At 33.6% G+C, this 14,279-nt stretch overlaps 1 protein-coding gene across 1 annotated transcript; it reads left to right on the top strand.

Moving 5' to 3' along the window:
* Positions 1–1,385: 1,385 nt before the first annotated feature.
* On the top strand, positions 1,386–11,950 carry nmnat2 (nicotinamide nucleotide adenylyltransferase 2). Its single transcript, XM_055201752.2, has 11 exons — positions 1,386–1,608; positions 4,388–4,476; positions 6,519–6,586; positions 6,720–6,798; positions 6,890–7,007; positions 7,097–7,177; positions 7,998–8,042; positions 8,275–8,351; positions 8,815–8,916; positions 11,162–11,229; positions 11,312–11,950. Exons 1-11 carry the CDS (start codon positions 1,524–1,526, stop codon positions 11,412–11,414), a joined length of 915 nt encoding a protein of 304 aa, XP_055057727.1. The 5' UTR covers positions 1,386–1,523; the 3' UTR covers positions 11,415–11,950.
* The last annotated feature ends 2,329 nt before the right edge of the window (positions 11,951–14,279 follow it).

Consider the following 14,279-nt stretch of genomic DNA (forward strand, 5'->3'; position numbering starts at 1 on the left):
CAAAAATACTGCTTAGCTTCTCAAATATAATGCTAGTTTGTTAGGCTGAACAATATTGTTTTCATTTGAAACAAACAGTCATGTTTAAGAGCTTACGAAATCTTGTTTTGCTCTTGATGAGTCACTGGATCGTTTCAAATTCAAATGCCTGTCATCAAGGTCGGTGTTAAATTGTGCACATTAACATATCTCTGATGCAATGCCAATGATGTGAGTAAAATGTAAAATCTGTCCCTTTAAAAGAGATCAAATTGAACATAACTAGGCTGAACACAGCAAATCACATTTTGTGATTGAAAATGTCAGTCGAAACTATACATCAAATGTCTTATCATTGTGCTATTAGCAGTCTGCTGAGATTCATTGTGTATTTATTTAGCAGATGCATGTATACAAAGTTCTTTTATAATAATAAAAACAGCAGCAATTATTCCTAGCAGCTGTTGTCAGTATCTGGATTTGTGTTAATTCATTTTGCATAATTTTTTGCATGTACACTATCTGTTTATGATCAGTTCGGATAACTATGACAAAGGAATGGCCTCAGAGCAACAAATACAGTGCTTTTTGTCTAAGGTGGAGGCAACCGTTCAGGTTTAGGTTTGACCCTCTTGTACTGTACATGTATGTATCACAATATTTATTGTATTTTTTAGAGTTGTTAAAACACTAAACATTGCAACTCATCCACAAGGGAGACCAATTTGCTGTACTGACATGCATTAGAACACACATGAATCTAGACCATAGGTCATAAAAAATAAATTCTTGTTAAACACTGTTTAGTTAATTTTATAGGCCTACACGCCTCTTCTTATATTTTGTAGCGGTTTCAAAAGCAAATTTACATAAGAAATAATTTAACTCAATTAATTAAGCTTTGTTTTATTCGCTAGTTGTTGCATTTTATATGTACAGTAGCATTATTTTGGTCCATCTAAATTAGTTTATCATCTAGATACCTCTGGAAATGATTGCAACATGATTTATATTTACATGTTTGTTGGTTTTACCGCAATAAAGAGTTATATAGCTAAAATCTCGACCTGTAAAGGATTATTGAGCATTTTCATATGGTTACTTTGAAATTTTTATGACATGCATTTCTCTCAGATTTCTCACAGGCGTATCATTTCAATACACTTTATAAGGCATAACACACTGAATAAATGTGTCTTTGGATCAAAGTAAAAAAATGTAAACTTTTAAAGTAATTAGATGTAACAAGTTGATTTTTTTATCCAAAGACACATTTTTAAGACAAGGTCCACTCTAAATTAAGATCAGAGGCACGCGAACACGTTATATAATCCAGATGTGAATAATATGTTAGAAGGCAGGTTGGAGTCATCATGAGCTGTTTCCTCCGGGCGTGCGCATGCGCACGAACAGCTCCCAGTCAGTGACGCTCAGCCTGACTGCCGCAGCCCAATGAACCTCGCCTTCTGCTGCGCGCTCCCAACACAACAAAAGGCCTCAACACTGGACACATATGTAAAAAATCACGGTCCATCACAACTAAAATGACGGAGAACACTAAAACGCATGTCATCTTGCTGTCATGTGGAAGTTTCAACCCCATCACGAAGGGACACATTCATATGTTCGGTAAGTAGGCTGTTTGCCTTTTTTTAAAGGATCGCATGCTCGTCCCATATGGGTGTTTTAAATTTGTTGTATGTAATTGTGTGATAATTTTACGCGTGATGATGATCATGTCTGTAATAGATTGGTATTGGTGAGCGCTGTCCACTGCGAGGTGCTGAAATGGGCGATGGCCTGAATGATGAAAACACATCGGGCGTAAGACGATTGGCTTTAGTAAACAACACCTGGATTCATTCACAATTTTATAGATGTTGGGAGCACACGTGTATCTAAGATGATATCAGACTTTATATATATATGACATGTAACTTACAGGCTATGATATCTAAACATTAATCATTAATAATGCGAGAGATACTTCACATGCCGGTACGTCTATATTCTAGCAAGACCACAATAACCACCATATAGATTTATCGTATTCTGATGTTAAGATTAAAATTACACGAATATGAACCTCTTTTGAGAGTTTATAGTCCGACCTTCATGCGTCATTTTGTACTTTCGGGAAATAGTATTAGTTTTATTAGAGACCTCATGCTTTTTCATTTGTTACAAAAAAACAGTAAAATCATAATAGTTTACTATAGTGAGGCGGCTATAGGATAGAACATTGATGATAGTTGTACCCGCACCACACATCTACAAACAAATCAAATGAAACCAAAACAATTAAATCGATCAACAGCTCACTTTTTATGACATCACTGGATTTTCCCCAGACTTTTGAATTAAGCATCATGTTCTGTTTGGGATCTAGGTGTCCCCTCAGTAGCTGAAACGTCATCATACTCTTTTAAGAATTAATTAGAAATAAAATGTTAGCTTGGAAACCATTCCAGCACCTATGGCTATTCACGGCAAGGACTGGTTATACACAAGTTAGGGGCAATTTGACATTTCCAGTTGACATAAACTGCATGTTTTTGGACTGTGGTTGGGTAAATATTGGATAGTACCAACTGTTGGGTTGTCATAAAAAAAAGAATATTAAAAATGCTTCAAAATGCCATAGAAGGAGCATTTTGGCTGGATGGTTTTTATAAGAACATCTGAAAAAAACTTTTGCTTCAAAAAAGGTTCTTTAAAGTAAAAAAATTATTTCGATTATAAAAAGATATGACAATGGTGCTTTTAAGGTGCCATAGAATAAAAAAACGTTATTTAGCCTTAGATGAATAATAAGAGATCTGTACATGTTAATGACATATTGTGAGCCTCAAACGCGTTTGTTTCATCATTTTTATGTAAACATTGTGCATGCAAGAGACTGCTGGAAAACAGACCAATCTCAACATAACACTGACTGTGGTGTCACAGGCGAGATGTATGCTCCGACATGTTTACTAATGTGAGCTACTGGCATGAGCCTCAGAGCCGAGCCAATCAGAGAGCTCAACATTATTATTCATGACCCTTTCAAATAGGGCAAAAATAGACCATTTCATTCAAATGACAAATCTTTGGGGGGGGGGTGTAAATGGACATGTAAAACCATTTCTGGATAATATTTGCACTTTATAAAGCCACATAACTTCTATGTATATATCAAAGAACAATTCAACATATTATTTCAATGCATTCTTCGGCACCTTTAAAGAACTTTTGACTGAATGGTTCTTTGAGGAACCAAATGGTTCTTCAATGGCATTGCTGTGAAGGTGTATACCAAATTAAACCCAAATGCTGGGTTGTTTTGACCCATGGTTGGGTAACAACAACCCAGCATTTTACACAATTGAAAATCCAGAAGAACCATTTTTGGCTAAATTCAATAAATAACATTTAACATCCAAATAAGCTTTTTTGTTTCACAAAAGGTTCTTTACGCAGACTTAATCTTTGTCTACATATAGCATTGGGGTCTCTGGGACCCCATTAAAAAAATAAAGCCAATCTCTAAGTGTTTAAGATTAGCTGTGAATTTGATTGAGAGTGCAGAGAGAGATTTTATCCATTGTAGTCCATCTCCACTATTCATTGTGTCAGTAAACATAATGAGAAAGAACCTTAGGTGCTTTGTACTTTCCTTAATCCAATCAGCTGTATTATTATTATCCCGAGCCTAAGCAAGATGAAGAGTACCACCCCAGTTAGATCAATACACGTCTGCTGTTTCCCTCTAAAGCTCACAGAATCCACGTGTCCATGACCTAAATTTTAAGCCTTGCTTTCTTACTGCATGTCTTTGCATACATTGCGGTATAAAAATGAAAACGGGCTTGTGGCTCATTTTTGAGCAGCGGGGAATGGCTCCAGGCTCTGCTAAACGGACTGTAAATGTATCCAATAAAATACTTGACTAGACTAGATGTAAGCATTTTATTCATTAAAAAGTCAATGTTGGCTTTTATTGTAAGCTCTGCTTTTTGTTGTGTCCTAGTTTCTTTCTTGTAGCAGTGGCATTATTTCCGTAAAGAGATTATTTCATCTTTCTACACATCTTCTCAGTCCCCAAAAAGAGACTTATTCTGTTGATTTCTGTGGTTCAATAGTTTGATGGGGTTTTGAGGTTTTATTACAGTTGAAGCAAATGCATTTTGAGAGCCAAAAAACTAAACGCTTGGCATGCGAGAGAAATCAGATCTTAGTTATCAGTGAATTTAAAACAGAGATGCTTACAGGAGATTGTGCTACTGCTTTCGTTTTCACCCGTTGCTCCAAATAAAAGGTCCTGTTTTACTTTCATTGATTCGATCGCGTGTCTTATAAAACATGAATCCAAGCCACAATTATAATTTATTCATGAGATAATCAAGTAACCATGTCTGTTTTGCAGAAAAAGCAAGAGAGTATCTACACAAGACTGGTCGCTTCATTGTGATTGGAGGTATAATCTCGCCTGTACATGACTCCTATGGCAAACCGGTAAGAGAATCTGTTATAGTTAAGGAAGGGTTAAAGTCTAGTGTGTTTATGTCTAATGCATGTGTGTTTTGAAGCCTGATCATGAGAACAGTGGCGGCCGGTGACTTCTCTTCTAAGGGGTAGAAACTCAAAACATGTGTTTGTTGCGTCATGTGAACGTATGTGCATCATGTGTCAGGTCAAAATAAGTGCCTGCTGCACGCGCGTCGAAAGGATGTATGATTAAGAGACACTCGCATTCAGAAAATACTGGCAAGTCACTAACTTAACACTAAACTCTGATTACATATGACATTACGTGAGTATCTGGTAAACGTGAGATTTTATTATAAACCCCTTCAAAGTGTCTGCAGCAGACACTTTTTTTGACATGACGTGTTGCACAAAAAGTTTACATGACACGGCGAACACATATTTCAACATGACGAGCCACACACATGACGAGCTAAATACATGTTGTGACGAGCTTCGCATTCGTGCGCCCTCAGAATTTAAGGTTTAGTCCATTTTCTTAAAAAAAAATCCAGATAATTTACTCACCACCATGATTTCCAAAATGTTGATGTCTTTCTTTGTTCAGTCGAGAAGAAATTATGTTTTTTGAAGAAAACATTCCAGGATTTTTCTCATTTTAATGGACTTTAATGGACCCCAATACTTAACAGTTTTAATGCAGTTTAAAATTGCAGTTTCAAAGGACTCTCTAAACGATCTCAAACGAGGCATAAGGGTCTTATCTAGCGAAACGATTGTCATTTTTGGCAAGAAAAATAAAAAATATGCACTTTTAAACCACAACTTCTTGTCTTCCTCCGGTCATGTGACACGCCATGAGGAGACTGGGTAATTGGATTTTACAGACAGAGTCACATATTTGAATGAAAACTGTAAATGACATTTAAAGGTTTAGTCACTTTTTGCCTGATGAAAGGTTTAGAAACATAAAGCACAAAAAAGTAAAGAAAAACCAATTTGATCAACATTAAAGGATTAGTCCCTTTTCTTAAAAAAATCCAGATAATTTACTCACCACCATGTCATCCAAAATGTTGATGTCTTTCTTTGTTCAGTCGAGAAAAAATATGTTTTTTGAGGAAAACATTCCAGGATTTTTTTCATTTTAATTGACTTTAATGGACCCCAACACTTAACAGTTTTAATGCAGTTTAAAATTGCAGTTTCAACGCAGCTTCAAAGGACTCTAAATGATCTCAAACGAGGCATAAGTGTCTTATCCAGCGAAACGATTGTCATTTTTGGCAAGAAAATAAAAAATATGCACTTTTAAGGGTTAGGGTTAGGGTTAGGGTGAGGTCGCACTGGCACGTCACAGGACCGGAGATAGATGAGAAGTTGTGGTTTAAAAGTGCATATTTTTTATTTTTCTTGCCAAAAATGACAATCTTTTCACTAGATAAGACCCTAATGCCTCATTTGGGATCGTTTAGAGTCCTTTGAAACTGCAATTTTAAACTCCATTAGAACTAATAAGTGTTGGGGTCCATTAAAGTCCATTAAAATGAGAAAAGTCCTGGAATGTTTTCCTCAAAAAACATATTTTTTTCTCGACTGAACAAAGAAAGACATCAACTTTTGGATGACATGGTGGTGAGTAAATTATCTGGATTTTTTAAAAGAAAATTGAGTAATCCTTTAATGTTTGTGTTGATCAAATAGGTTTTCCTTTACTTTTTCGTGCTTTATGTTTCTATATTTTTCATGAGGCAAAAAGTGACTAAACCTTTAAATGTCATTTACAGTTTTCATTCAAATATGTGACTCTGTCTGTAAAATCCAATTACCCTAAAGTCTCCTTGAGCATCAAAGTTTGATTTCAATTACTGATTTCACATTGATTTTGATCTTTGACATCAGTCAGTATTAAATATACCAGGGTTATATTTTCACATAATGATCTTTATGTAGGATGAAAATGACTTTAGCTTGGTTTTTACACACTGGGTCACATATTTTGTTCATTGGTAGATTGCCAATTGTATTTACAGGATTCACAGAGTAGTGATTTCTTTGTGCTTGTCTAGGGCCTTGTCTCGAGCAGACATCGTCTGACCATGTGTCAGCTGGCAGTTCATTCTTCTGATTGGATCAGGTAACTGTCAATCAATAAAAATATGAAAAGGTGGCACACTCATAAGAATGCTTTGTAAGATGCTATTGTGAACTTCAGCATCATTGGGTTATATTTGTAGTATTGTAGAGTTTTGACGGATGGTCTTTTGCAGAGTGGATCCTTGGGAGTGCTATCAGGACACCTGGCAGACCACCTGTAGCGTTCTGGAGCATCACAGAGACTTAATGAAGGTTAGTCGTCGTGACTCGTAAACATGGTCCGAGTTTATAGATGTTTATATACACTTATATATGTTACCTATTTTGGTCTATTCGTCTGAAGAGAGTGACAGGATGCATTCTGTCCAATGTGAACACGCCCTCCACAACTCCTGTGATTGGTCAACCACAAAATGGGACTTCTCCTATTTACCAAAACACAGCTAACAAGTCTGTGGCTATTAAGTGATTCTTTCAATGGTCGGATGTTTGGTATTTTTGACCACAGCTTTGAAGATTAGACGTTTTATGATTGTGTTATTTTCTGCAGTTAAGATGTGGGGAAAGATGAGTGAGAGTCTGGGTAAAATTTGCTGTGTTCGCCCGCACATGGAGCGTTTTACCTTTGTTGGTAAGTTTTGGATATACTCCTGTTTATTCCCACTCTAGAGGAAAAACACATAGTCATGTGTTTATACTTCTGCCCTATCTGACCAAGTTACGTTTAGCTATCAATGGAAAAAAAATAGAAAATTTTGGCTTATTTAGATACATTTGTTGATTAATAAAAAATAAAACACTCCAATTAATAACTAATACCAGTAAGTAAAAAGTAATTAGAAAACATCTGCATTTTGTCTCATTTTGTGCTACTTGATCTCACTAGGTAGCCTGACATTGTCATACTCAAAATTCTAGTCCGTTGTAAACGGATTCAACACAAGCGGTCTTTGGTGACGTGGTTGATTACGTCACCTGTCCATTATCGTATAAAGCCCTCCCTGACAATTTGATTGGACCGAACAGTTTTTGTTCGAGCATAGTAGCACCGCAATGGAGCGACCCCAGACCGAATTTCCCAGCCTACAATGTTGTGGGCGGGGCTAAGTTCGGCTGGCACCCAGGCTACTTACTAGGTGTATTTTATGATAGAAGGCAAATATACATAAAAATACATATTTTCACATAATGTTTTGCAAACATAAATTGACTGCCCTAATATTTAGTAATTCAAGTTAAAGAATATCTTCTTATCAGTCAATTTTAATTTGTAATGTCAAATCTGAAGACAGGAGCTTTGGAGTATAATGTGAAAACCTTGCTTTTTTTAATGATGTAGTTTTGAATTATTCATACCCTCATAGTGGATGTGCATCAGTTTAACATGACTATGGTGACTTCTGATTAATCAATCATCCGTGTGACCTCTGAAATCTTTATTTCCTGAACAGATGAAAATGCCAACCTTGGCACTGCAATGCGCTACGAGGAAATCGGTGAGAACATTTGATTTCTCTTGCCTTGGTTTTTTGTTTTCAAATCAGCCTTTGCTTGTTACTTTGAGTAATGATCAGACAGTCTTGAACTTGCCCAAGGATTGAGAAAACTGAGTGTGTAATAACATCATATATCAAATACTGACAAGTGGCAGACATGAAGGTAAACTTTTTTAATTATATAATATGTCTTTTTTATCAGAGTATTCTGTTGTGATTGTGATTTGTTTAGAGTTACGTATCTTGCTCCTGTGTGGCAGTGATCTCCTGGAGTCTTTCTGTATCCCTGGCTTGTGGAATGAAATTGATGTAAGATATGTTTCATTCTTCAACGAACACTGTTAAATATGATAGACATTGAATTTCAGGTATTTTCAGTACCCATTCATTGTTTTAAAACTACTTCATAACTAGAACAAAAATGTTGAATGGGATTTGATTTTTTCCACGGCAAAATGATTGGATTATGAAAAGACATCTATATGGCAGGTGGTTGGAGGGAAGGGGCTAAAATATGAGAGGCTAAAGATAAAAGCTGATAAGGAAAATTGTTTCAAAAGCATTTTCATAAAAGATTAAGAACATTGTTTCTTTTTTGGAATGTGCGCTGATGAATTGTGAACAATAACAACATGAATGTGCATTAGGAAATTGGATTGAATGCTGACTTTTAGCCATTTGAAAAATATTTTTAGCATACAAAAAATTGGTAGCATAGTATTGTACTTTCTTATCATTCGAACTCTCAAATTAAATCAAATTATTCTTTTAGATGGAGGTGATTGTTGGGGATTTTGGGATTGTGGTGGTTCCTCGAGATGGAGTCGACACAGAGAGGATAATGAATCATTCGTCTGTGCTCAGAAAGCACAAGGTATGGTAACAAGACTTGAGTGTCTATTTACTATATTATACTAGTATATATACTATATTAAAATCAATGCAAAATGTTCAGAACAAATGTGACCCAGTTTAAATATATAAATATAAGTCTGAATATATAAATATAAGTCTGAATATATAAATATAAGTCTGAACTTATAAATGTAAGTCTGAATATATAAATATAAGTCTGAATTTATAAATTTAAGTCTAAATATATACATTTAAGTCTGAATATATAGTTATAAGTCTGAATAGATAAATGTAAGTCTGAATATGTAAATGTAAGTCTGAATTTATAAATGTAAGTCTGAAGATATAAATGTAAGTCTGCATATATAAATGTAAGTTTGAATATATAAATATAAGTCTGAATTTATAAATGTATGTCTGAATTTATCAATTTAAGTCTGAATATATAAATGTAAGACTGAATTTATAAATGTAAGTCTAAATTTATAAATGTAAGTCTGCATATATAAATGTAAGTTTGAATATATAAATATAAGTCTGAATTTATAAATGTAGGTCAGAATTTATAAATGTAAGTCTGAATATATAAATGTAAGTGTGAATTTATAAATGTAAGTCTGAATTTATAAATGTAAGTCGGAATATATAAATGTAAGTCTGAATATATAAATTTAAATCTGAATTTATAAATGTAAGTCTGAATTTATAAATTTATGTCTGAATTTATAAATGTAAGTCTGAATATATAAATGTAAGACTGAATTTATAAATGTAAGTCTAAATTTATAAATGTAAGTATGCATATATAAATTTAAGTCTGAATATATAAATATAAGTCTGAATTTATAAATGTAAGTCAGAATATATAAATGTAAGTCTGAATTTATAAATGTAAGTCTGAATTTATAAATTTAAGTCTGAATTTATAAATTTAAGTCTAAATATATAAATGTAAGTCGGAATATATAAATGTAAGTCGGAATATATAAATGTAAGTCTGAATTTATAAATGTAAGTCTGAATTTATAAATGTAAGTCTGAATATATAAATGTAAGACTGAATTTATAAATGTAAGTCTAAATTTATAAATGTAAGTCTGCATATATAAATGTAAGTTTGAATATATAAATATAAGTCTGAATTTATAAATGTATGTCTGAATTTATAAATTTAAGTCTGAATATATAAATGTAAGTCTGAATTTATAAATGTAAGTCTAAATTTATAAATGTAAGTCTGAATATATTAATGTAAGTCTGAATATATACATTTAAGTCTGAATTTATACATTTAAATCTGAATATATAAATGTAAGTCTGAATTTATAAATGTAAGTCTGAATATATAAATGTAAGTCTGAATTTATAAATTTAAGTCTAAATATATAAATGTAAGTCTGAATTTATAAATGTAAGTCTGAATATATAAATGTAAGTCTGAATATATAAACGTAAGTCTGAATTTATAAATTTAAGTCTAAATATATAAATGTAAGTCTGAATTTATAAATGTAAGTCTGAATATATAAATGTAAGTCTGAATTTATAAATGTAAGTCAGAATATATAAATTTAAGTCCGAATATATATATTTAGGTCTGAATATACAAATGTAAGTCTGAATTTATAAATGTAAGTCTGAATATATAAATGTTAGTCTAAATTTATAAATTTAAGACTGAATATATATATATATATATATATATATATATATATATATATATATATATATATATATATATATATATATATATATATATATATATATATATATGTAAGTCTGAATATATAGTTATAAGTCTGAATTTATAAATGTAAATCTGAATATATAAATGTAAGTCTGAATTTATAAATGTAAGTCTGAATATACAAATGTAAGTCTGAATTTATAAATTTAAGTCTGAATATATAAATATAAGTCTAAATTTATAAATGTAAATCTGAATATAAGTCTGAATATATAAATGTAAGTCTGAATTTATAAATGTAAGTCTGAATATATAAATTTAAGTCTGAATATATTAAAGTAAATGTGAATATGTATAGTTGTGGAGCACAAAGTTTTATGTAAAATAAGACAATTTATATCAATTTTCCCCTAAGTATGTGGGTAGACAAATTCAGGCATGCCCAATTCTGCAAAAAACAAAAATTGAATTATGCGGCAGCGCATATGTATTAATATTGACTGAGTAAGGTCATGTCCAAGATTAAAATCAGGAATTGGTGATTGTTACAGTATATAGCTTCACTTTCTTTTTACAGGACAATATTATTGTGGTAAAGGATGAGATTGACCACCCAATGTCAGTTGTCAGTTCAACTAAGAGCAGGTGTGTGTTCTTTCATTTTCTTTATCATTGCATGTAGTTGTTTCTAGCTGGTAACTTAACACTGTGCTTCTGTTTTCATCAGACTGGCTCTTCAGCATGGCGATGGTCATGTGGTGGACTACCTGAGCCAGCCAGTCATTGACTACATTCTGCAGAGTCAGCTTTACATCAATGCTTCTGGATAGAGCGGGACACTCCTTCCCATCAGCCATTCCCTCTGTCTCTCTGTATGTAACGTAGAGTATATTCCTCCCGTGCTACTGCTGCTTTTCCATGTAGAGGAGCGTTAGTCCCTTCTTGTGTCTTATTGGGCCAACGGATGTACAGCACTGTGCCAGAGGGATCTGTTTATAAAGACTTGCTCCACCAATCAGTTTTAAGAGACCGGGTCATGTGGTTAGATGAACCATTGCCTGCTTTAAGCTTGGCCTTTTGACACTCTCTGTTCTTGTAGTTGCATGCCAATGGGTTTTCTTTCAGCGCATGTATGTGTTTAAATTTAACACATAGACCTTAGTCTGTGGTTACAGTGTTTGCAGGAAAAACTGTGCTTGGATTCATCTCATCTCGAAATGCATTTTCTACTCATGAATCAAGTGGATGTACAGAGAAAGATTAGGTTGCAGTCTCATTTAATGTATGCCTCAGTGTTTTGTCTTCAGTGTGCATTCATGTATACGTTGAGTATTTGGTTGCACATTAAAGAATGCGATTCAATTTACTTTGCTTTCGTGCACATTTACTTCTCACGCACTCACTTTTGTTTGACACATGCTAAAGTTGCAGATGTGGAAAGCCAGTCACTGCCTCTTCATCAAACCATTTGTTGAAGCCAAGGTTGTTTGCTTTGTTGAGAGATATGAGAGTTTTCACGAACAGAAGTAGTTCCCTCCTTTAAAACTCTATTTGAAGTGTACTTGACAAGGAAGGGTTTTAACGTTAAGGAAACTGTATTTAATGTGTATTATTAAGAAACATTGAAATGAATTATGAGTTAAGATTTTAAATCGACAACAGCACAGCCTTTACAAATAAACCACACTGTGCTGTTATATGATAACAAACTTTTTCTGTGCATCAATAATTATTCTATTAATTGCTTGACAAGTTGCTTTGTGTGTTTGCAAATGGCTCCAAAATAATGATATAAAGATTTTGGTAACACTTTACAATAAGGTTGTAGGCTATTTGTTAACATAGGTAAATGCTTTAAAGGTGATGTTGGTTCGGATTTAAAAAAATTTAACTGCAGTTAGTGTGAGACATCTGCAAAGTTATAACGCTCAAATGCAATAGAAAATATTTGCTTAAAGGAGCCATGGCACAAGACTTTTTTAAGATGTCAAATAAATCTTTGGTGTCCCCAGAGCACATATGTGAAGTTTTAGCTCACAATACCATATAAATAATTTATTATAGCATGTTTAAATTGCTATAGGTGTGTGCAAAAGTGCCATTTTGGGTGTGTCCTTTAAAATGCAAATGAACTGATTAAATTCAAACTCTGATCACAATGATGGTGGTTTGTTGCAATTAAAACTCAATTGTGCTTTTCTCTGCACTAAATGGCAGTGCTGTGGTTGGATAGTGCAGATTAAGGGGCGGTATTATTATAATAAGAGCTCCTTATGACATCATAAGGAGAGCCAAATGTGCTTGTAGAGAATGGTTTACCAAAACTAAGTTACTGGCTTGATCTTTATCACATTTTCTAGGTTGATAGAAGCACTGGGGACCCAATTATAGCACTTAAACATGGAAAAGTCAGATTTTCATGCCATGGCCCCTTTAACAGAAATCGCTTCAAAAAAACTACAGCGAATGACTGGAATGCTTACAATTGAGCCTCTTCCTGGTATAGTGACATCACAAACCCCAACATTTACATAAACCCTACCCCCGGGAGCATGCAGCAAAGGAGGCTTTTTTCGAAAGAGCCAATCACAACACACTGGACAGTTAACCAATCTGAACATATTGCGCCTGGATCTATGGGCTTCATAGATCCAGGAACTAAACAGCTTTTTTTTAGGATGAACAGCGGTGCAAAATTAAAGGAAAACACCACAGTTTTTCAATATTTTACTATGTTCTTACCTCAACTTGGACGAATTAACACATATTTATCTTTTTTTCAATGCGTGCACTTAATCTTTGTAAAGCACGTCGTGACTGTGTTAGCATTTAGCCTAGCCCCATTCATTCCTTAGGATCCAAACAGGGATGCATTTAGAAGCCACTTAAACACTTCCATGTTTTCCCTATTTAAAGATTGTTACATGAGTAGTTACACGAGAAAGTATGGTGGCACAAAATAAACGTGGCGATTTTTTCAGCGGATAAAAAATTAGAACTATATTGTGTGGCGGAAGGGCACTTAGTTTGTAGGACTACTACCCCTCTCGCTCAAACTTCCGTCAATATTACTGAGCCCGAGGTCGAGGTTTTTTCATTGCTAATATCTAATGAAATTCAACGCAGAGTCTCCCAAACAACATATCTGAGAAATGCATTCTGAAATTATTGTAAAACTATAAAATATTTAATTCCTAACGATATCTCATTTGCTGTTGGTTGTGTAATATACAGTAATAAAAATATAAGAATAACTTAAGTTCATTTCTAGAATGGATTATACCTTATTATACATCTGTAGAGATTGTTAAACACACATTGATCCCTCACAGTTTCTCTCAACCAAACTAATGAGTTTTTATTTTACTGAGAAGTGTCACCATAGCAACTGATGTATCGGGAATGACTGAAAGATTTAGCACATCATGATAATTTACTTTCAACATTCATAACAAAAGGATATCTGAGAAATATTATTCTAAATATTTTACATGATTTCAGTGTCGTGCTGTATTCTTAACCTCCACAATCATTAATGTTAACCTCCATTCTTCATGTCCCCATCATGAAAATCATTAACAACAAAATATTTGTCTGTTTCATGTTGCATTTGTACTGCTCTCTTGCTTTAAAATCAGCGGTTCAAACAATATTAACATTCATGCATATGAAATGCCATGTATGATAGTATGGTT

The sequence above is a fragment of the Misgurnus anguillicaudatus genome, chromosome 2, assembly GCF_027580225.2.
Source record: "Misgurnus anguillicaudatus chromosome 2, ASM2758022v2, whole genome shotgun sequence".
NCBI lineage: Eukaryota > Metazoa > Chordata > Actinopteri > Cypriniformes > Cobitidae > Misgurnus > Misgurnus anguillicaudatus.